Genomic DNA, 23,401 nt, shown 5'->3' with positions numbered 1-23,401 from the left:
ACTTTTAGATATATTCAATTATAAGAGTATAAAAATTATAAATTATGACTTTAGAATAACTAAGCTCTATGCTCTTAAAAAGGTTATATATATTTTTTTAAATATATTTTTAGTACTTATTTATCCTCATTAAATATGAGTTTTAATTTTTGTTCGGTAGTTTCAAATTAACAAAATTTACCACTCACATACTATATGAATTTTCATATTTCGTGAGCATTTGCAGAATTTATATCTAAATTTGTAAGAAACTTCTTTTAAAGTTTCTTATGAAAAACAATAGAAAAAATCAATAATAATGTGGGTGTGTAAACAAAAGTATTGAGCTGGGGTTTATTAATTTAACTATAATTCAAAATTATAAGTTACATTTGCGTGTTTAATATTTTATAACATTTTTTACACTAAATTATTATACAATTAAATATTAACGGGTATTATTCGTATATGTGTGTGGTAAATTGTAAATTTTATTTGGTATGATTCTCGATGTCTTGTATTTTTTATTTTATTTTATTTTTAATAATTTTTATATACCGATGAATGATTGACGGGTTTTCGACTTCAGTTATACTCAGATTATATGAGTAAAAATAAATGATTAACTTAATTTTCATAAAATTAAGTTAATTTTATAAAAAAATTATATAAAATATTTAATTTGTGTCGAAAAATTATATTTTAATAAAATGATAAGATATTAATTAATAAAAAGTTAAATATGTTTTTAAATTTTAAAACTTTTACGTAAAATTAATTTGTCTCAAATTTTGTTTTAGTCTAAACTTTAAAATAATCAATATAATACTTTTAATCAAATATTGTAAAAAACATATATATGAAAATTTAAATCAATGTCAAAGCATTACATTTTATACCTCATAAATCAAAAGACAAGATATTAATTGATAAATGAATGTTGGTTATTATGTATTATTGGTGAAGATAAAAGTACAAACTCAAATTAACATTTGTAATGTTACTGCACAAAAGTTCTATAAATAATGAAATATCATCATGTGATGAGTGATCATAGAATAATAGGAAAAAACAAAAACCAAAATGATTTCATTATAATTAACGGTAAAAGGTTTAATTATACTTCAATGATGGGATTTGGATAAAGATTTTCGCCTTTTTCTCTTCAAGATTTTTGTTTTCTTTTTTATCAATAAGAGAAATATTAATAATTTTCTCACACAATTTAAACAAATTATAGGTACTATTGTCTAAAAGTTAATAATTGTATTATTTATGAGTCATAAAGATGTTGAATAATTAAAAGTTTGATTACATTATAAAAGATACAAAAAGTTGGTGGCGCGTGCCATAGTTCTGACACTATATAGAGGAGTGATAGAGATAAGAAGCTATAACTGATAGAACAAACAATTAAGGTTTAATAACTTTTTATTACTACAACAATTTTTTAAAACTTTATCTTAATAATTTTTTGAATTTGTTATTTAGATTGTTACTACATTGATTGACATTGGAAAATCTAATCTACAAGTATAAATAAGGTCAAATTTTAATATACAAATATAATACAAATATCATCTTATAAATATTTTTTTAAAGATTAAACTAAGCATAACATTATCTTTTATTCAATACTTAAAATATATAGTCACATTTATTCGAACTATTTAGTGACAAAATTTTGTTGAATTATTCATAAATATTTAATCTCATAATTTAGATTTATTTTTAGAAACCAAGTTAAAGATTTTTTTATTTAATAGTACAATTAGTATGAAATTTAAAATAGTTAGTATATTAAAAGCATATTAAACCAACCATTAAAATCAGTATATGTACTAATGAAAGTAATTTGAAATAAATTTGGATGAACAGATAATATTAAATAATAAAAATTATCAGATTTAGATAATAGATAGCAATTTGACCCAACTTTATATTAATAAATTTATAGATATTTTTTTATTAAACTTTAATGGTAAAAAATATAGAATATATTTAGATATATTTATAGTAATATTAATTTGAAAAGAATGTTTGGAAAATAGGCAACAAGAGGTTGAGGTAATGCAGCTTTAAGAAGCTGAATAATAGATAGGGTTTGCATCGTATAAAGCTGAGCCTATTATGTGTGCAGTCCTTTTCCGTCTTCAATTATAAAGTCTATGTTTTCTTTGATGTACTTCTTTCTATCATTTCTTTCTCTTTTTGTTTTCTTCCAACCCTCAATTCAACAACCAAAGGGTAACCCTATTAGTCACCAGATCAAAATCCATCAACACACACAAAAACAAATCCCTCTTTCTTAAGAATTTAAATATCACATAAAAATAGTAGTATATAAAGAAATAAAACCTACAAATATTTAAATGTTTTATATTAGAAGTGGTACAAGTTTTTTTATACGAAAAATGCATAAGAGTGATCATTTTTTTTTATATATCTCTACTGGAATTTAAATTTAAATTTAAGGAATAACAAGAAAAGTAAATATAATATAAAAATATATAAACTCATTATCTTTAAGATTTTTAAATACAGAAATATGATTTGTGTAATTTTTTCAAATACTTTCTTTAAAATAAAATACATAGTATCAGAATTTATTTGTCATGACAGATTTAGATCATTACAATAAAAAAGTTGTCAGGACAATAACAATAACCACACGAACAAAAACTAAAAAAATAAATAAAAGGCGTAATTCAGTATTTTGAGAAGGGTCTCGGCTAGGGATGGCAAAAATATTTATGTCTGCAGATATCTGCGGATAAAATCCGCGACGGATAGTTACTACTCGCGGGTATTTATTATCCGCGGGTAGCGGGTAGCGGGTATTTTAATACCCGGTTATAAACGGGTCGGGTACGGGTATCATACTATCCGTACCCGCGGGTACCCGTCACCCGCAAAAAATTAAAATTAAAATTTAATTTATATTTTATTAAGTTAAATTTAATTAAAATTAGAAGTAACAGTATATTTTATTATGTCAAATTTAATTATAATTATAATTTAATTTAATTTATATTTTATTTTTATAATCTTATATTAAAAAATTTATAAAATACATATTTTTTTAAATATTTGCGGGTATCGGGTATCCACGGGTACCCGCGGGTTTTAAAAATATTCGCGGGTATTTTTTAAGCGGATACCCGGCAGGTAAACAGACGGATTTTTTTTAGTAGGTCGGGTATGGGTATCATACTATCCGTGCCCGACCCGACCCATTGCCATCCCTAGTCTCGGCTCCACCGGTGGATCTTCGACCAATAATTTGGTGTGTCAAAGTTTTGGTTGAAGTATTCTTTTGATTCATTTCTTTATTTAAAAATAACAAGTTGGTCCTCTAGTTTTTTTTTTTTTTTTGTCTTAATTTAGTCTGGATTTAAAAATTGATGTAATTTGATTCTTTTCACTAAATTTCTTAAAATGGAGCAAAGATTTCTCATGAAAATTATGATTGTGTCAATTAGACCAACAAAGCAAACCATCATTATTTAGAAATACTATTTTGATGAAAAAACCTTGATCTAATTCAAAAAATTTAACGAAAAAAACTAAATTTCATCATTTTTTTCAAAAATTCAAAAATCAATACCAAAATAAGATTAAAAAAAAACTGAATGACTAACTTGATATTTTTGAACCAAAATAGAAACAAAAAATAATTTCAAAATTTTTATATATACTGATAAAAACATTGTGTTTATTTTTTTATGATAATAAAAAATAATAAAATTATAATTAATAATATTATTATAATTATAAAATTAATAATAATAAATTAATTTTTATTTATAATTATTAAGTTTAAAAATTAGTCAAATAAAAAATATTAAATTAAACGAATGATCATCTAAAGGATAATATTAATAAAAGTTTATTTTAAAAGTATTTAAAAAATAAAATTAAAATATAAATGTGGACAAGAAAACAACTTTTTCTTTATATATAAATATAAATTTATAAAAACTTTTTAAAATATCAAATACATTAAATATAATAAAAATATTATATTTTAAAAAAATATATTTAAAATTATATATTAAATTATATAGATGTAAAAGCAATTTGGAGGCATGGCCCTTTGTCACCATAAAGATCTCCCGGTGCTTGGCTCCCCAATTTTTTTATATTAATATAAATTTTTATGTATAATTTAAACTAATTTTATTTTTATTTTCAATTCTAATATATTTTATGTATTTGGTATCCCAAAACTTTTATACATGTCTATGTCAAGATTTTGACACTTTTAAAAATTTTATTGAATAAATTTATTATTTAAAAAATTTAAGTTAAGGTTAATTCTTTATATAAATTAGCGAAAATAAAGGTGTGTTATGTTTGTGTGTTTACATTTTTTAATTTTTTAAAAAATTAAGTTAAATATATTTTTAATAAAAAATATATAATTAAAAATAATATATAAAATTATTTTTAAATATAAAATTAGAAAAATAAAATATATAAAAAAATTAAAAATAAATATTAAAAATAAAAGAATTTTTTAGAATAATAATTAAAATAAATTATTTATAAAATAATAATTAAAGATAAAATTAGAATAATGAAATATAAAAATATTTCTATATATTATTATAGATCGGACAAAACTTTTATAATCTCTCCGAATAAATTTCCCTGAAAAGAAAACATCATTCTACTATAAAAGAAATTTCAGCCGTCTCTTCTCAACATATGTTACCAAAAACTTGCTCCTTTTATGAAAAACATCACACCACTCGTACCAAACTTACTCCATTTAAAAAAAAATTTCAGATTTTATAGATCAAAAACTTGTTTTCAAACAAAAATTACTTTTAAAAAATAAAAAATTGGGACTCACTTTTCTCGTGGGCGAATCCGAAACAAGGTTATTATTTGAAATTATAATATTTGGAGCTAAAAAATTAATTTTGAAAAAAAATGAATTTTGTATTGTGACATGGTTTTGTTGATTTTGAAGGGAAGTAGAAAGTGTGATTTCATTGAAGTAGCAAGTTTTTCCAACGTTGTTTTTCCGGGGAATTATTATGGCGGATTAGATCACGTGAATATGTTACCACAGACACGAGGTTAACAATAAATAAATACCACAGCTGCAATAACCATTCTTTTTCTTGTTGGATAAAGGAAAATAAATAATATATATATATATATATGTAAATAATTTAGTGAATGAAAATTATCTAGTTTAGTAAAAAAAAGTACAAATTTAAATAAAAACATCATTTTCTGCTTTAATTGATTTAAACTATCTCATAGTTTAAAACAATAAATGGTGGTGATAGTTATCACATCAAAAAAAACACACATAAATAGAGGAAACTTGGTATATTGGAAGCAAAATAGGACGTTCCCCAACCACCGAAAGCTTTTTTATTTTATGCAGTTATATATATATATATATATATATATATATATATATATATATATATATATATATATATATATATATATATAACTGAATTCAATTATTAATAGGTTTGGCTCACATCTACTTTTTGGTTGTGTTATATGTGACGAGAAGTACACACCTTATTTATTACAAATATTTTAAAATATTCATTTGTTATTTTGTTATAGTGTGGTACATGCACTCATTATAACGTACTAGACCTTTTTTTCTTTTATAACCCTACGATAGATTTAATTTATGTGATAAAGTTCTTAGAAAATTTAGAACATCGCATTACCTTAATGGATTTTGTGATTATTATCTAAAACCATGATAACTTTGTAGGTATTCTCACTACAAGAGTGAATAAAAGCCAACATAAACAAAATATATCAATTAATATAACTATTTTTTATACATATTCGTAAACATTATGTGTGTAAATATAATAATTTTAGAGATGGTAACGTAGGTTAACCCAGTCTCAACTTGATTTATCTTATATTTGACATGCAAAAAATTATGTTTGACCGTCTTATATAAGAATTACGGGTTAATTTTGTTGACATGTCCCGAACAATGATTACTTTTTAATAGATTAATAGTCTCTTAATTTTCAGTGAATTCTGAAATTATTTTATTTCAAAATTTCGGACCGATTTAGTCTTTCATCCTTTGAAATATGTGAATTTAGTCATTTTAATCAACTATTAAAAAAATTTGATTAAAAAAACTAAATTCACATATTTCAAAATATGAGAAACTAAATTGATGTAAAGTTTTAAAATGGACTAATTCTAAAATTTACTTAAAGTTAAGAAAAAAAACATATTTAAACCTGATCATATTATATTATTGTATTTTAAGCTTAAAAAGTAACAATTACTTTACCACAGAAGAAAAGATATTCAGTGAAATGGTTAATAAACTTACATAACAGAGTGGAATCTAAAATTTAATGACGTGAACCATGAATATGAATAGCGACACAAAAAATTCAACTTTTATAGAAAAGAAAAGAAAAGAGAAGAAAAAGAAAAAGAAAAGACCAGAGTTGCAATGGGAATCAGCAGGGGATTCTGCCGGCGCCATATTAGCCAGTGACCCGCCGTCCGCGGCGCACGTCTGGCGGTGGTGGTTCATAGTGGGGCCCACTCCCCAAAATCATGAAATAAAGAAAGAAAGGATGATATGATAGTAACATCTCATTCCCAATCACCTTATATTCCTCAAACATACACTTAAGTGCAAACATACTTTTAACTTAAGTAATAAATATTATCAATTTACACCAACTCAAAATAGTTATTTTTTCATAATAAATAATTTCCACCAACTCAGATAATTTAATATTATATGATATAATTTAGCCCTTATTTCCTGTAGAAAAAAACAATTCGACTTCCTTCCCTAAACTGTTAAAAAGCAAAGTTTTCTTTTCTTTATTTTTCTTACACGAAAAGAAAATAATTTGTTCCTATTTTATGTCTGGAACAATTATGATTTTATATTCAGAGACTCATAGTCTCTTAATTTTCAAAACCTTTCTATCTACGCCTAATTGGTACATTTATTATCATTATAATTAAAATTCTTATTTAACTCGTATAATTAAGATTTTACGATTTTTCATATTTTCAGTTCAAATCTTACATACTATCATAACAAAGTAAAATTAAAAAAATTAAAAAAAAAACCCATAAAATAGTATGGATTGCCATTTTTTTTTCTAAATTGTCTATTACACTACTTTCACCTTTTTAGAAAGTTTATTGTATTCAAATAAAACACAAACCTAATTAAAGGTTAACATAACTAAAAGCTTATCTTATTATGTCTGCTGCTAACACCACCTAATTAAAAAAATGCAAATAAAGTCCACCTTTCTTTTCAGCTCCAACACTTATTTAACTGATTGGTGAATAAATTAACAAAATTCAAACACATCTAAATTAAAATTATTTTCGGAAATAAATTTCAATTAAAATAAAACATAATTAAGGTATATATCACATACTTTAAAATTTACCAATTTCATAATTTACAATTTTATGAATCCTTCACAGTGCTAACCATAGTCTCAAATTTAACGATCTTGTCTCTGTACACTATTAATTAAAAAAATACTACTTTTACACGGATTAAAAATATAATTATTTATATTAAAAAAATGCATTTTCTAATTACTCTTAATTACATTGGAGAGGCTACCCAGATTTGACGCGGAAGTAGTTTCAAAAAATGACATCAAATAACATGGAATTAATTAGAATTTATTTATTTATTTATTGATCGAGATCTCCATTAAATGCTGGCTAAGTGTTACAGAAGAGTGTTGGTGGAATGAATGTTTAGAAAGTTACAGCGTGAATTTTTTTGCAATTTGATAGCAGCTAAGGTATTATAAGGAAAGCAGCGTATGATGTGATAGGATTAGCGTAAGCAATAAGATTGGCCTACAATTCCCTATATACATTGCTCAATGAATACAAAAAATCATATGCCTATATACACAACATCTTCCATAACTATCAATGGAAGAACTGAATATGCTCACTGTTTCATGTGAAGCTCACCATGGACTTGCAACAGAAACAGAGTAAGGAAATCCTGTTTTCTCTACCTGATAATTCAACACTCATAACATTCTGCTTGCTTCATTCACAGATACTTTCCCCTGTTATTATAACAATAAAACACAGGTCACGTTGTTTGTTATATCATCTATGATTTTTAGCATGAGCAGAGGATCCTTGGTTTTTCAATACTGATGTAAAGATGGAGCCAAGGATACTGAATTTAATACCAAACAGAGATAATGTATATCATGATGGAAATGGAATACTCCTAGAGAACAAAAATCTAGCAGGAATATGGCAGTAGTTAGGATGAAGAATGTGTCTTGAAAGTAAATGCATAAGAAGTGACCTTCAGAAAAAATAGAAAAAACTGTCTCAAAAACACACAACTACATAAGGAAGCAATGGTAGGAAATATCTAGTAAAGCATTCATCCCCAATCAACTTACAGTAACTATGAATCATATGTAGAAAGATTTTAACCTTTCAAGTTAGTGATATGATCTGTGATTGAAAAAATATCATATTGAACTAGTAATGTTGACCCCCAAAAAAGCTTTATTTGATTTGGAATCATAACCCCACCTAAAAAACATTGCAGCCAATGATGAATGGTAAAGTGATGATTCGATGCAAGTTCAAAATGTAGTTTATTTTTAATAACATTGCAGCCAATGATGAATGGTAAAGTGATGATTCGATGCAAGTTCAAAATGTAGTTTATTTTTAATAACCAGCTCAAATAAGGCTTCTGAAGCACCCTAGTTGTTTGAGAGAAAATCATCTGATACGAGGCCATCAAAAAGGGAGAAATAAAGAGAGACACCTCAATTTGTGTTGAACTCTCAGATGGGAACCAGTGCATGAGAACACCCAGATTCATGACAGCAGGTATCAATTTAAACAACAGTGGAGTCGTAACCTGTATTCAATCAATACGATAAGTTTAAATAATTCAAAGGAAGTATGACACAGCTAGGTGAATGAACTTACCAGACTGAGAGCCGTTGTTCCTAGAAGAAGAAGATACATTTTCCCCTAAAATATTATAATCATTGGTCAGCTAGAGAGAAGGATAGAACAGAGGGAAATTACATAAATCACTGAATACAATCAAGAAAAGGTATCATGAAGGTGTAAATAATGTTTTCAATTAAACTACAAATTGTTTGGGTTGATCGTAGAATAGTGGAAAACCCGAGGTACTTTTCCAGTGTAACTTGGGATGAACCTTAGGAGAGAAAGAGAGAGAGCAAAAACCTCAACTAGGTGAAGATTTGAAGCACGACTGAGGAGGACAAAAGCAAATTCACCTATTTGGGCAAGCGAGATACCAACCTAAACAGCCATTCAGTGTTGACATAAGAAACTGTGTATAGTTAATCAATATATCTTCCAACAAGCTGACTTATTAACTTACAATAAATGCCGTCTTAAGACTATAACCAAAGGCCTTGGTGACAACAGCAACAACAGCAGTTTTAACGACTACAACCAGAATAACAGATGCCAGCAAGATATCCACATGGTTCCAAAGGAAATGCACGTGTATAAGCATTCCAATACTCGAGAGAAAGAGAGCTGCAAATAGGTTACGAATTGGTTCCACCTACAAAAGAGAACTTCTACTTTAATCAATAACTGAAAGAATAATTCATAATTCAAAAGCAGTAAATTATCCCCAAATACATCATTTGTATGTATTTTTATAGGAAACAGAAAAGTGAGAAAAAGAAGTACAACTAGGAGGTTAAAAATAATCTTTCAAAGTCTGTATACAAAGGGTGGGGGAAAGAAAGTACAAAAGCAATAAGGCTGCCTTATGTGGCGCATATTAAAGATATCCGCTCCCTTAAAAATAACATGAGCTGAGTACAAAAGATAACACAGAAGTTGAAACTGAGCACCTAGAACTTTGGGAGAAAAGAAACATCCCAAAACATTTTGGAAGTAAGGCATGTCCAGTGTTCCAAAACTGGGATAACAGAAAAAACCAATCGTTGTAACACATGGTATTTGCAAGACAAAAGATGGTAAAATAATGGACTATGTGAAGTGCACCCCAAGTGATCCAAAGATAAGTGTATCTGTAGACTAAAGAGTATGAATAATTATTAGAAAGTACTTCATGTATGCAAAGCAAAATAAGTCTGACACAATTCAGAAGTTATCAGTCATGAATATTACCTGGTCCAAAGTATGTTGACCGAAGTCTGTTGTGGAAATCATAACACCAGCCATAAATGAGCCCAGCTCAAGACTAAGGCCTAGCTTATCACTGCACTGGAAAGATATTATAAAAATTTAGCAAAATGTACATCACCATTACTATTGCTAATGTTTAACTAATAGGCTGCATAATGGATCTAAATCCCCTTTTTAAGAAGGAAGCCTGGACCGCACCCCGGAATATATACATGCATAAACAATATTCTTCATTCCAAAAATAACATGCATGACATTCCAGTCTATCATACAACTGTTTCGAAAAGAGTGCACAACCTATGCATAAAAGAAGCAACAAAATGATAAGGAATCAGTAACAGCAATCAGCATTTGTTTTTCTTACCCATGCAGATAACAAGCAGAAAGCAACAGCAGCTAGCTGATACAGTTCATTAGTCTGGCGAGCAGAAAGGAAGAAAAATAATTCATGAGCTGCTAATAGTGCTAGCAAGACAGTAGTAAATAAACTATGTTATAGCCTAACCTGAGATGACAACCGCATCATCAGTTTAAGAAATCGAGGAACAAATGACCATGACAATATGGATGTAGCAGTGATATACAAAGACAACACTAGCAGCCTGAAATTCAAAGTAGTTAGATTATTAGATCCTATCCCGATGACGATAAGCTGAATTTGAGGTAAATTGCACCTCCCCAGAAAGAAAACCTATATTTCAATAAAACTGAATTTTTGTGGTCACTCTCTTTCAATAAAACTGAATTTTTGTGGTCTCCCATTGGTATGTTTTAAATAGTTTAGAAGACAAATTCCAAAATATCTTGGTAATATTCATGTAATTTAAGCTCAAAAAATGACTACAAGCCGTGTTTCTAAATTGTAAGATCTTTGAGCTTGCTTACATTAATTTGGATAACAACTTTACGAAGGTAATTGCATGAAGTATATATTAAAGTAGAAAGATTAATATTTAGCAACACTATGCAGTCGAATTGGCTCGCATTGACTGAAGTCGTTATTGGTCACTTTAGCGAAAAGGGAGTTTATGAAAAAGTACAATGAAATCAGAGTGAGAAAGAGTAGATGGAAAGACTTACAGTCTCCCCATTGACATTATTCCTTGTAAAAGGCCACTGTTACCACCCAAAACTGGGAGCAAAGCAAATAGTAAACCCACTGCACAATCCTGATATATAACAAGTGGTAGAGGAAAGATTGATATGCAATATAAGTCTAACTTAAGAACATATTACCTTATGAAAAGCTAACGAACTTAACATTTAAAACACTAACTAGAAAGATACCTGAAAAATAAGAGTCCCAATTGTAATTTGAACATGAAGAGCATTACTACTATTTCGCTCCACCAAAAACTTCACCACCTGGAAAAAGGTAAAAAAAAAAAATAGCGACCAATGCTTAGAATCAACTAGAAACCACTGATAAAAATATTTACAGTATGTTTTTGGGAAATGGGGTAAAAACATACTACTGCTGTTGATGACATGGACAGAAAGGAACCCACAAAAACACCCTCAGACAATGAAGCTCCAAATAACTGCAAACAAAAATGCACAATAACATTTACTGAAAAAAACTTGTAACTCCTTAATTCCAGTGAAGAACAAATCAGACAAGTCAGCACCATACCATGGAAAGAATGCCACACATGAACATAAAAATGACAATTTGAAGTAGTCCTCCAAGAACAGCAACAGCCCCCACAGCTTTTAACTTCATGCACAAAAATTTTAAAATAAGAAAATGGAAACAGAAAAGTTTTAGTAATACACAAGTCCAAATCAAAAACCTTAGACGAGGATAATAATATATTTCTTTACAATCTTAAAATATGGTTTGAGATTTAGTAAGAATAGTGTTATAGCAAGAAATTGGATGAAAGTGAGAAAGTTTTTGCAAGACAAGAATAACAAACCTTTGCCAGGGAAAATTCCAGCCCCAAAGCAAAGAGAAGAAACACTACACCAAATTGTGCAACAGTTTCAACCTGCATAAAAGTGACAAGGAAAATAAAGATATCAGGTGCATAATGACTGAGTAAAAACATAAAAACAATTAACAGCTTAAGTTGATGTTTCAAGTTAATGTAGTGGAAGCTTATGATGATCATGATATGTGCACATATGAAGAAATCTAGATCTGAAGAAGGTCAAGATTGTACACTGCAAAAGTGATTTTTAACCACCACTACAATAAGTAAGGCACAAGTTTTATAAAGACTGATCAGATTAGAAACTCAACATGCCCAGGAACCCTACGAATTCAGATTTAAGCCTAAATCAACTCCACAAAACTGGCTTGTTAGGTGAGAGTTGCCCCCCACTTATATAATCTACTTTGAATTTATCTTTAGTCAATATGAGACAAGTTTTTTTTAATACACTTCCTCCCATCCAACACCATCTTCAAATTTGGATTTAAATGAACTCAATCTCATAAAACCTGCATGTAAATTAAGAGTTCCCACCCCTACTTAGACGGACTTGTGTTTTCCCCAGTAAGAATGGTAGTGAGTCACTTAGAACAACATACCTGCACCATTTCACTGATAAATTTCAAACCGCCAGGTCCAATAAGGGAGCCTGCAAGAAGATAGCCCACGATAACCTACATGTTTTAAGAAAAATACATGAAATCCAACATTATACAAAGATTTCCAGTCAAATAAATTGCTTAATATCCCCAAAATATAATTTAAATATGAAAATCATCTACTGCATAAAGGACATTAAATGTCACAACGAGAAATAGTAACAATCACATACCGGTTGTCCCAAACAAGAAAAGACAATCCCACCAATGGCTGCAGAAACTATTACAACCACCAAATCTGATATTAGCCTGCATGAGCGCGCAGTTGTTCAAAGGTTGTCTCATAATAGAACAAACTGAAGAAACTCAAATTTCAAGAACTACAAAAACACAAAGGATCACAATCTAATATTATAAGAAATTCATAATTATAATCTTGGAGAAAAAATTTGGATACTCATTGGAAAGTAAGTTATCCTTCACTCTAAAAGTCATTGATACCTGGCAACTGTATTTTGAGAACACAAAAATAACTTGAAAGCATTTGGTGAAAAAGCCTTGCGCAAGAAAAAAAATCCATACCCATTTATTTTTTCACATGAAGAAAGAGAAAAGCACAGAAAGAGGTATTGCAGGACGATTCATCTGACATTTTCACAATTATACCTTCCAATTAACACAATTCCGCTCTTAACAGTAATACATTACTAAAATAACACATTCCATAATCCAGAAGTACTGATTTATGAAAAGAAAACTGCCCAGATACAGAACATTTAGTCCAGACTTAAAGCAATTTCTTAACACAATCCTATCCTTCGATTAGTCAATCAAGCTGATAAAGAATTCCCTGAGTAGTAATTGCAAGGATAAAATTCATAACATATCACCTCAAATCCACTTGAAGCACAGGATATTTGGATTTCTTGTTAGACATGACGAAGACATTGTCCTGTCATAATAGCATAAACAAGTAAGGAGGTTGAAACATAAATAAAAGTAGTTTAACATCATATTGAAGAACAAGCCAAAAGAGTCAGGGCTTTTATCACACCTTTTTATCAATCAAAGTTGTCACATCATCCGAATCTTCATTTTCCAGTGAGAACACATCTTGAAACTGAAATGCTCTCGTAGCACTACGGGAAATGATCATTTAAAAAAGATAATGAGTCATTGTGTATGCAATCGGGGTTACATGATTACATCTACTAATTCATTATAAGATGCAACTGAGAAACTAGATTGCACAGTATATGACCATACTTTCCCTCATGTGTATCATTTCTCTTTGGTTTGTCATGAGTAATTTTAGCTACAGTCTCCAATACAGCCTGCAAAAGAAGACCAGATGCTCAAAACTCATCTTTACATTAAAAAGAGTGGGATACCAGATATATAGACTCATGTCATGTAACTTCTCATGCAATATTTGAAACTGAATTTGATGTACATTTAGCCCGACTCATTTTATACACACACAATGAAACATCGACTTGTTCTCCACTGAATAATCCAATTCAACACAACTATTGATACCCAGAGTACTGGACCTACCTGCTGATCTGCTACACTGCTATTGAAGCTGCTTTTGTCAGATTCTGTTAAAGAAAAAAAAAACAGTGAGAATAGCAGACAACCTACTAAAAGAAAGAACTCAATGAGCTTCAGATCTATAAATTGATTTGTGACAGCTGGATCTAGTATTTCATTTCACAAGCAAACTCTGAAAAATAAATTACAATAGAGCAACATTTACACTGTATTTAATCAATAACAGATCATCCATGTTGACATCAATAGTAAAACCACAAAAAAGACAGTTAAACTGTAGCAGTATAGCAATTATTATATAGTATTAAAGCTTATAAGAATAAATGCAGATCTATCAATTCCATACCAGTACTAGTACACCCATTAAATATACATTTTAATGTACACGAAGCATCCATTTTTTATTTTTTTTAAACAAGGTTTTAGCTTCAGTCTAAACATGAGGTACTAAGGGGGCAAATGAGATTTTTATGCATCTCTCAACATGAACCCCAAACACATCTCTTGACGAGAACAGTTGAACCCCCACACCATGATTTACTGCTAATTTCACAAAACAAGAACAATACTGTTATCCTTCAAACCTTGCCGTTGATCCAGAATATATAGATGCTATAAGTACTCATCGTGCAACAGAGATGATTATAACACCCCATCACTCCACCATCATTGGGCAACAAAGAACAAGAGGGAAAGCAAACCAGTTGATATGCAGTTTCACTTTACCCCACCTACTTATAATCTCACGATGAAAAGAATACAAACACCGAGCCCAGAAATGCCAAAACGGTGAAGTAAGATCCAGAAGGAGGTGAATTGTCTGAGTAAATCCCCCCACACGCCAATCTCGATGCTTACTCACCTCTTCCATAAGAAGTTCCAAGTCCAGAACCCCGCCAACCATAAATCAACCTAGGTTATAATGCTCCATATTTACTTCTAGCAACCTGTTCACTACTTTACAACTACCCAGCTAGCGAACCAGACTATCCGGCCGATCGAGCAAAATAATCCCAAATTGCATTCCAACCAACCCTAGACAACCAGACAAGATAACACGCCTCAGTTTAACCCTTATCACCAGACTACCTTAAAAGCCCGTGGGGGCCCCAAGTGCACCAGAATAAAGAAGACCTAGAATCTTCTCACTTGTGGTTAAAGCACGAAAAGCACCACCTTCCCCTGACAAATGAGAATGGCATCATCCACACCACCCTCTGAAATAGCCGGTAATCATGTGCACTGTAGGTGTGATCCTCCCTCCGTTACAGGACTAGCCGGGATTCTTTTTAGAACAAAAGTCTATTTAAGCAATTTCACTTAATATAAGAATCTTCTCTGTTTATTCATCCCACAACTTTGGCCTCCTGGGCCAAGGTTCTCTTCTCTTTCAAGCTATAATAAGACTACACATACACTACAAGTTCGTGTTCGGCTTTAAGACTCTCCAGTAAGTAGCATGTTCTGTTCTCTAACACAAACACCAAGTCACTTCCTCGGCAACAAAACAAACAAACTAAAAAAAAAAACGGAACTTTAAACTACAACGCAAAAATTACATTTTGTTTAGAAAATGGGAAAACAAAACCTTCTGGTTGGTCATTCTCAGAAAACTCCTTCTCGAGAACGCGATCGAACATCTTGGCGAATGTGTTGTTGGATTCGGGCGACGTCAAATTGATGTTTCCGTAGAACCTCTCGCGCGTTTCCTTGTCCGATCTGGCCGCGCCGCAAACCCTAGCGCAGATCGCTAGGCACACAACACAGCACCAGAGCCCAAACGCCCGCCGCTCCTTCGGGCCGAGAGTCGCCGTCGTCATCGTCGTTCCGGTGGCGAAACTTCGGGTCGGGTCGGGCCAAAAAAAAAAACTGGGTTACGCGCAGAAGTGGGAAAAAGAGAAGGAAATGGAATGGAAGCGAATGAATGCAGAGTGGGAAAACGGTTTTCTCTGTTTTCAGACGAAGCTTGCTACACTTCTCGTTAGTTGCATTTGCATTATCGTGGTTGGTATTGTTGTTATTGTGAATGCATCAATGCAAGCACATTTTTTTCACTTTGTTGGGGTTTTGCGTAATTTCATTGATCTTTTACGCGAATAAATGTGAGATATTTTATGTTTTTATATTTTAGTCAAAAAAAATACGTTAACACCATTAATGTTTTATATATAATATTTAGGATTAATTACGTTTTTATTTCCTTAACTTTTTTAATTAATTTATTTTAAAATTTTAAATTAGTTTAGTTATTTATTTTTTAAAATATGTGAATTAGTTATTTTAATCAAATTTTATTAAATTTATTTAATCTTTTAAGTGCATCTTATATTAGTATTTAACCTAATATTAAAGTGAAAATATATTAAACTATATAAAAACTTTAAATACAATTTTAAATTACGTATAAAACATCAAATAAATCTAACAAACTTTAATTAAAAAAACTAAATTTACGTATAAAATAGACTAATTCTAAAATTTATTAAAAGTTAAGGAACCAAAATATATTTAACCCTGATATTTACATATTTTGCCATTTATGATTAGACAAGATTAAATGAAAATATTAAAAAAAAGTTAATTTTCTAAGTGGGTTTCTATAATTTATTATTTTGAGCTAAACACCTTGAAAAATATTGTTCTTTTTTTAATTATAGTAGCTTTCTATTTTCTTTTCCCTCACTTTTTCATTTCCAAGTTTAGTTAGTTGAAAGGAAGAAAACTTTACGTTTTGTGTTTTAAAAGATTTGGTGGAAGTTGAGTCACTTTTATTTGATGGTACAACTAATGTGGTGGTGGCCTGTTGCTTTTGGAAGAAAAAAAAAATACTATTATTAATTATTTAGATCTCTAGATTCTAAATTCTTACATAATGGCGTAATATTCAACAATGAATTAAAATTAAACTTCAAAATTATGCCGATAATATTGACATTGTTCCACTTCAAATTGGCCTAAAAGTCATAGCGAAACAGTAGTATGAAACCTGATACAAGATTAAAGAATTTAACCACTAATTTTACTTTCTCAATGAATGTTTATTGTTAAGTTCTTAAGTTCTAATATTTTTCATGTAAAGATGTTGAATCCCGACAAGAAATTAAGTTTCAAATGTGACATTGCATTGAATGTTCAGCACTTGTAGTGTTATTTTTGTTGGCAGCTACGTATTGCGGTGCATTGATGACAATTTATGACTAATCATTACCACATTTTAATTCTTGTCTTCTTCGTTAACTTACCTGTTTTACTGTTTTATTAATCAACACCGCCACACTTCTTTTTTAGTTTTTTTTTTTAATTCTTTTTGTAGTTTTTGTTTTTTTCTTAGAAGTCAAGTTAATTTTATGGTATTTTTTATTAGGTTAAATATGTTTATTTCTCAAGTTTGAGTAAAATTAAAAATTAGTCTTTCTTTTAATCAATTTAGTCTTTTATTTTTATAAATATGTGTATAGATTTAGTCATTTTAATCAAATTTTGTTAAATTTATTTGATATTTTAATTGCGTTTTATGATAATGTTTAAGTTAACATTAAAGAGAAAATGAGATGTGTCAGAGAAAATGTGTCAACAAAAGTAAACAATTCAAATACTAATAATGAAAATTAATGAAATGGGTTTTGAGATGTAAGATCAATTGGTTAGAAAGACTAAATTTACGCATTTCTATAAATGAAAAAATAAATTAGTTAAAAATTTCGAAGAGAGACTAATTCCAAATTTTACTAAAACTTAAAAAATCAAAAATATATTTAACTCTTTTTTATTTTTTATTTTTATTAAAAAATTAAATTAGTTATATAATATAATTTAATTTAAATTTTTTAAAAATTGATACAATTTGATATTTTTGTTAAACTTTTAAAATGGATTAATTTTTTTTTATCAAACTCTATACTAAATTACACGATAAAATAAATTATCTTTATTTATAACTACAATATTTAATGAAAAAAATTTGATTGATTTCAAAAATCTAATAAAAATAACATCAAATTTAAAAAAAAGTAAAAATAAAAACGAAAAAAATAATTACACCTTTGTGATAGATTGGTCACATGTTCATTCATGATTTTTTTTTTTCTTCACAGGAAAAGAAGTAGGACAAGAACATGTGTATTTGTGTCCATTCAAAGTGCTACGTGTTGTAGAACACAGGAGTGTGGCGTCCACAAGTTCAGGAACACGTGTCACTAGATTCGATCCTCTTCCTCTCTTATCTCATCCATTAGGGTTCATTGCAAGATAGTTGTTGTGAAGCCAAAAGGAAAGGAAAATAAACTCATAAACACAGCAAAAAATAAAAAGAAAGAGAAAGAGAGAGAGACCCTTTTGAATGGAGTCTGTTTTAAGCCAAGTTGGTGTAAGTTTCTTCAATGGGATTACCCCAAAAGGGGTTGTTGTTAGTACCCATTTCAAGGGTTGTTCTTTAGGTGTTGGTGGTGGTGGGAGACCAAAGCGTGCAGTGTTGGTGAAAGCTGAGGCTGTGGGTATAAACCCTGATATCAGGAAGAGTGAAGAGAAGGTGGTGGATTCTGTTGTGGTCACTGAAATCTCTAAGCCCGTCACTGCTTATTGCAGGTAAGCTTCACTCTATCAAGCTCTTGCTTTCTGGTTAATTCTAACATTGTATCATACTTTTCTGCGCCATTTTTGGTTAAGCAGAAAGGGACAAGAAAGCAATAGAATAGGGTGCATATCCTTTGTTTGAGGAAAAAATAGATCGAAATACTTCCTGTTTGATGAAAAGTGTTGTGTTAAGTCTATCTTGATATGGTTTTACCTTTGAAAGTTACATGTATGTGGTTTATTTACATCCATCCAACAAATCTTCATCTTACTGAGTGCTTTTGGTGCAGATGTTGGAGATCTGGGACTTTTCCTCTGTGTGATGGAAGCCATGTGAAGCATAACAAAGCCACTGGTGATAATGTTGGGCCTCTTCTTTTGAAAAAGTAGAATTATGATGATCATGGATTGTTTTCGTTGGAGAATTACATTAAATTTTAGAAGGAATTATTTAATGAATCAGACTTTGCATTTCAATGTTTTAATTGAAACTTGGCTTATGTTGTGAATGTGATTCCTTTTACTGTCTATTTTGATTTGTATCTTTGCAATAATTTTGTTTAAGTCAGCTGCAAGTGTCAGTATCTTTTTTATCTTCAGCTGCGAGTGACAGTGTGCAACCATGTGAAAGTAATTTCTTAAAACATTGTATTCATCTAAAATATATATAGTCCTTGAGCTAGAAGGACATTTATTATAGTGTATTATACCTATAAAAATTCTATCAATGAGCTTATTAAAGAATCTAACAATGAAATTCATTTCAACTAATTGAGAATCTAACTGAGTAATTTCTAGTTAACATGTAGAAGAATATCAATCTATTCATTTATCAACTGACAGCCATTAAGGGGAGTGTGTCACTCTGCAAATCTTGTCTTCTACAAGACTGCAGATCCATGACACCCCATTATATTGCTCTTCAAACTGTCAAATCAATGGTGTGAAATACAAATCTACATATAATAGAATAAAGCATTTTTCAAACGCCAGAATATTAATAATTGCCGACTTTAATATTCATTCAATGTATAAAAGGATGGTCGACAGTGACACAAAATCAACAATCAGTAGTAAATACTGTTACAGAAAGTTCTGGTTATTGAATCTTCAAAATTGTACAAAGGAGGAAGGAAATGGATAGTCTACAAATAATGTGCTCAAGATAAGTATCATCATGTGCCCAAAACAGGACCTAAAGTGTGTCTTCATCCAAGTAAAATAATGTTTTCTCCGACCACCTCAATAACAAACACCTAAATACGCCGTTTCTTTGGTAATCTGCAGCCATTATGGGGTTTTCTAGTGGTATCTTCAATGAATACAATTGGATTTCTACCGCCTCGAGAATCAGCAGTAAAGCCCTCCTTCCAGCTCAGTATTGCTTGCCTTTTTCTTCTGAAATGGGTAAATCCATTCACTTTCATGACCACAGATTTCAATCCCAAACCCCTAGATCTCCGGCCCACAACTTCCGCAGTTGCCTCGGCGGCATACCTAGAAAGCTTTTGCCCTGATTTCAGGTCTTTCAATGAACCAGCAGAGCCACTGAGTTTAACATTTCCTTTAGAATCTGTTACAGTCACAAAGGTATTATTACGTAACATCTTTATATGAACATGATCGGCATCCTGCTCATACTGATACTCAAAAGAAGAACCTCTCGTAAAATTATCTCCATCTAAAATTCCTCTTACAAAGTCCATAGGCCTAGAATTCAAGCCAGTCCCAGCATCATTCTCACTTTCGAGGTTTATGTTCTCTTTTTCTTGCATAAAATCGGGAGGGGCGTCTTCATTTGCTTTCACATTCTGGCCCAGATTATTCCACATTCTGGGATTCCTGTTCCCTATATTCTGCATAAAATTTGGATAGGCGTTGGCATTTGCATTCACATTCTGGTTCACATTATTCCAGTTTCTGGGGTTTCTGTTTTCTAAATTCTGCATGAAGTTTGGACGAGCATTCCCCTCTGCATTCACATTCTGGTTCACATTATTCCAGTTTCTGGGGTTTCTGTTTTCTAAATTCTGCATGAAGTTTGGACGAGCATTCCCCTCTTCATTCACATTCTGGCTAGTTTGAATCCTCCAATCAAAATTTGAACTAGAAAATCCCCTAACGTGTCCTGCGGTTACAAGAGAAAATTCCTTATAAACACTGTTGGGGGATAAGCTGGAAAAAAAATTAAACCTCTATATGAAAAATTAGATGATAGAGTTATTTCAACCATTTAAGAATCAGAATTCGATTATAAGCCCCAAACGCTACATGTCAAGAAAATCCAAATAAACAAAGTAACCAGTCACTACTGTACCAATATTTCAAACCAAATAAAAGGAAATCAGTACTTCAAAAAAAAATTAAAGATAAACCCCTTAAATGTAGGCATCCAAAAGTCATCATGATGAGAAAAAGATAGACGGTCTGAAGTTATTCAACATGAAGAACGCAAGATCCTCACAATCTCTAATAGCTTGAAGATCCCTATCAAAATCTTTCAAAAGAAGGGTACAGTCATTTTCCCACAACAACGGAAGCTTAAATTTTCATTCCTTCATATAAGAATAATAGAAACGAGTCCATTTGATTTGTCAAAATCTCTCTCTTCATGACATTAAAATAAAAAAATCACTCCTCCAGACATGGAAAAAGACCACTTCCAAGTTCAGCACAAGGTTTTAAATTGCAATGACGATTGAATTTTCGTCCGGATCGAAGCTTTTCCAAATCTTGCCAAAATCAAGGGGCCAGACCGTTTTCCAAAACCTTTGTTCAGCATACAATATTCATGTAATTTAAGCTAAAAAAATGATTACAAGCCGTGTTCCTCAATTGTAAGATCTTGGAGCTTGCGAACATTAATTTGGATAACAACTTAAGGTAATTGCATGTTTAAATACAGGTTCAGTATATATTAAAATAGAAATTTAGCAACACTACGCAGTCCAATTGGCTTGCATTGACTGAAGTTGTTATTGATCACTAAGCAAAAAGGGAGTTTATGAAAAAGTACAATGAAATCAGAGTGAGAAAGGGTAGATGGAAAGACTTACAGTCTCCCCATTGACATTATTCCTTGTAAAAAGCCACTGTTACAACCACAACTGGGAGCAAAGTAAATAGTAAACCCACAGCACAATCCTGATATATAACAAGTGGTAGAGGAAACCACGAGCAAAGCACTCATGCACAAATCCAACATCGTATCTAATACTATTATCACACGCAAAAAACATAATGTGAACCTAAAAATGACGAACTTCTCAGCATAGTTAAAAACTGCACTAAAGTGAAATCCATAATAAAGTAACAACTTAATTCACCACTTCGCACAAACCCAACAACACAAATCAGGGAAGATGAACATTCCCTTTGCCATAATATACTTTCCCATTTGAAAACAGCCAACACGGTCTCTAATCTCTACCCATCCACACATCCAAACGACGCTATCAAAATTACAAATGTAAGAACCGCTGCGACTTTCTATTTCCTCAGTTTCGAGAACCAAAACGAAAGATGATTCGATTCGTTTCTCCATTTCAAAACCGATTAAAGTGAAGGTAGAGAGATTCGAATAGTACCGTCGTTTAGAGGTAAGTGGCGAGGTCGCACAGCGGCATCGAATGGAAGCGCAGGTTTGGGTGCAAGGAGAGATACAAGAGAAGATCCACGACCATGGCGAATGCAAGAGAAAAATCGATACATTGGTTTCTTGTTGTAATGTTAGGGTTCTGATTTTCTGTTTCGTTTCTTCCTTAGTAGAAAGAAAGAACTGAGTACTCAATTTTTATTTTTTATTTTTCAGTTAAAAGACACTGGGCTTGTTTAAATGGGCCTGTGTTTATTTTAATGGTAGACTTTGCGAGTAATGCCTAAATAGAAGTCACAAACATGTTTCGAACAAAAAAAACATCGAAAAATTTGAGTTAAATGTTCTGAAAAGGAAAATTATAAGGATTGTTCTTCCCATGTTGTTTCTTGCGTCAGGACTGAGACTTTCAGTCTCACAGTTTCACTCTTGAACTTTTCTACAGTTATATAAATTCTTCCTTTCAGTGACCAAGGAATAATTCAACTATAAAAAATGGCATTTTCTAACCATTGTTTCAATGCAAAGGTTCTTTTTAGCCATTGTTTATGTTATGTTTCAATGCAAAGTTCTTTCTTTTCTTCATAGATGTCGGAAACTTTAGATGTTTAGTCAATTTAGGGAAGAAGCTGTGTTCAAAAATGACTTCACAATGTTCGTATGAACGTGTCAAATTGACAAAAAAAGCAGTGAAAGTAATCAGTGAAATAACATACTAAATTTTAATGAGATCACCAATTTGAAGTAGAGTGAGATCATACATATGATAAGAACGGATATTATAATTACAAGAATAGATTTAATCTTTTCAGGAATATCATATGTGAAATTTCTTCTATTTATGGTATTAACTTCATTTTCTTCATTCATTAAATACGATTTCAACTCGTTGTTTTTTCTCTTTCATTCTTTTAAATTAAAAATTCAAATAAGTAGATTGGTTCGAATTGAATTCAAAGTTATCCAACTCA

At 30.5% G+C, this 23,401-nt stretch overlaps 3 protein-coding genes across 3 annotated transcripts; 1 reads left to right on the top strand and 2 right to left on the bottom strand.

The window, feature by feature from the left end:
- Positions 1-7,651: 7,651 nt before the first annotated feature.
- KEA5 (K+ efflux antiporter 5) lies at positions 7,652-16,294 on the bottom strand. The gene is made up of 20 exons (XM_028069087.2): positions 15,852-16,294; positions 14,267-14,310; positions 13,976-14,043; positions 13,764-13,848; positions 13,600-13,661; positions 12,943-13,018; positions 12,710-12,784; positions 12,093-12,164; positions 11,807-11,890; positions 11,646-11,714; positions 11,461-11,538; positions 11,254-11,342; positions 10,679-10,775; positions 10,538-10,591; positions 10,156-10,251; positions 9,389-9,577; positions 9,229-9,306; positions 8,962-9,006; positions 8,795-8,890; positions 7,652-8,066 (listed from the first exon to the last, which is right to left on the bottom strand). The coding sequence occupies exons 1-20, from the start codon at positions 16,081-16,083 to the stop codon at positions 8,028-8,030; spliced, it is 1,728 nt and encodes a 575-aa protein (XP_027924888.1). The 5' UTR covers positions 16,084-16,294; the 3' UTR covers positions 7,652-8,027.
- Positions 16,295-18,507: 2,213 nt separating this feature from the next.
- On the top strand, positions 18,508-19,365 carry NEET (2 iron, 2 sulfur cluster binding protein). Its single transcript, XM_028067954.2, has 2 exons — positions 18,508-18,847; positions 19,126-19,365. Exons 1-2 carry the CDS (start codon positions 18,603-18,605, stop codon positions 19,223-19,225), a joined length of 345 nt encoding a protein of 114 aa, XP_027923755.1. The 5' UTR covers positions 18,508-18,602; the 3' UTR covers positions 19,226-19,365.
- A 465-nt stretch (positions 19,366-19,830) lies between these two features.
- On the bottom strand, positions 19,831-22,633 carry NFD3 (Ribosomal L18p/L5e family protein). Its single transcript, XM_028069278.2, has 2 exons — positions 22,423-22,633; positions 19,831-20,963 (listed from the first exon to the last, which is right to left on the bottom strand). Exons 1-2 carry the CDS (start codon positions 22,544-22,546, stop codon positions 20,092-20,094), a joined length of 996 nt encoding a protein of 331 aa, XP_027925079.1. The 5' UTR covers positions 22,547-22,633; the 3' UTR covers positions 19,831-20,091.
- Between the last annotated feature and the right edge of the window lie 768 nt (positions 22,634-23,401).

The sequence above is a fragment of the Vigna unguiculata genome, chromosome 4, assembly GCF_037176805.1.
Source record: "Vigna unguiculata cultivar grain cowpea cultivar isolate G323 ecotype 2 chromosome 4, ASM3717680v1, whole genome shotgun sequence".
In the NCBI taxonomy this organism is placed as follows: domain Eukaryota; kingdom Viridiplantae; phylum Streptophyta; class Magnoliopsida; order Fabales; family Fabaceae; genus Vigna; species Vigna unguiculata.
The sequence above is the reverse complement of the archived record's forward strand: the minus strand, read 5'-3'. Positions and strand labels throughout refer to the sequence as shown.

Excerpts from the sequence above, each read along its gene's own strand:
- NFD3 (XM_028069278.2), bottom strand. The coding sequence starts at position 22,546 with ATGTATCGATTTTTCTCTTGCATTCGCCATGGTCGTGGATCTTCTCTT. Across the intron at positions 20,964-22,422 it reads CCACTTACCTCTAAACGACG|GACACGTTAGGGGATTTTCT; the intron begins GTACTATTCGAA and ends TTGTAACCGCAG.
- NEET (XM_028067954.2), top strand. The coding sequence starts at position 18,603 with ATGGAGTCTGTTTTAAGCCAAGTTGGTGTAAGTTTCTTCAATGGGATT. Across the intron at positions 18,848-19,125 it reads CCCGTCACTGCTTATTGCAG|ATGTTGGAGATCTGGGACTT; the intron begins GTAAGCTTCACT and ends CTTTTGGTGCAG.
- KEA5 (XM_028069087.2), bottom strand. The coding sequence starts at position 16,083 with ATGACGACGGCGACTCTCGGCCCGAAGGAGCGGCGGGCGTTTGGGCTC. Across the intron at positions 10,592-10,678 it reads TGATGCGGTTGTCATCTCAG|ACTAATGAACTGTATCAGCT; the intron begins GTTAGGCTATAA and ends TCTGCTCGCCAG. Across the intron at positions 8,067-8,794 it reads AGAGTTCAACACAAATTGAG|GGGAAAGTATCTGTGAATGA; the intron begins GTGTCTCTCTTT and ends TTATAATAACAG.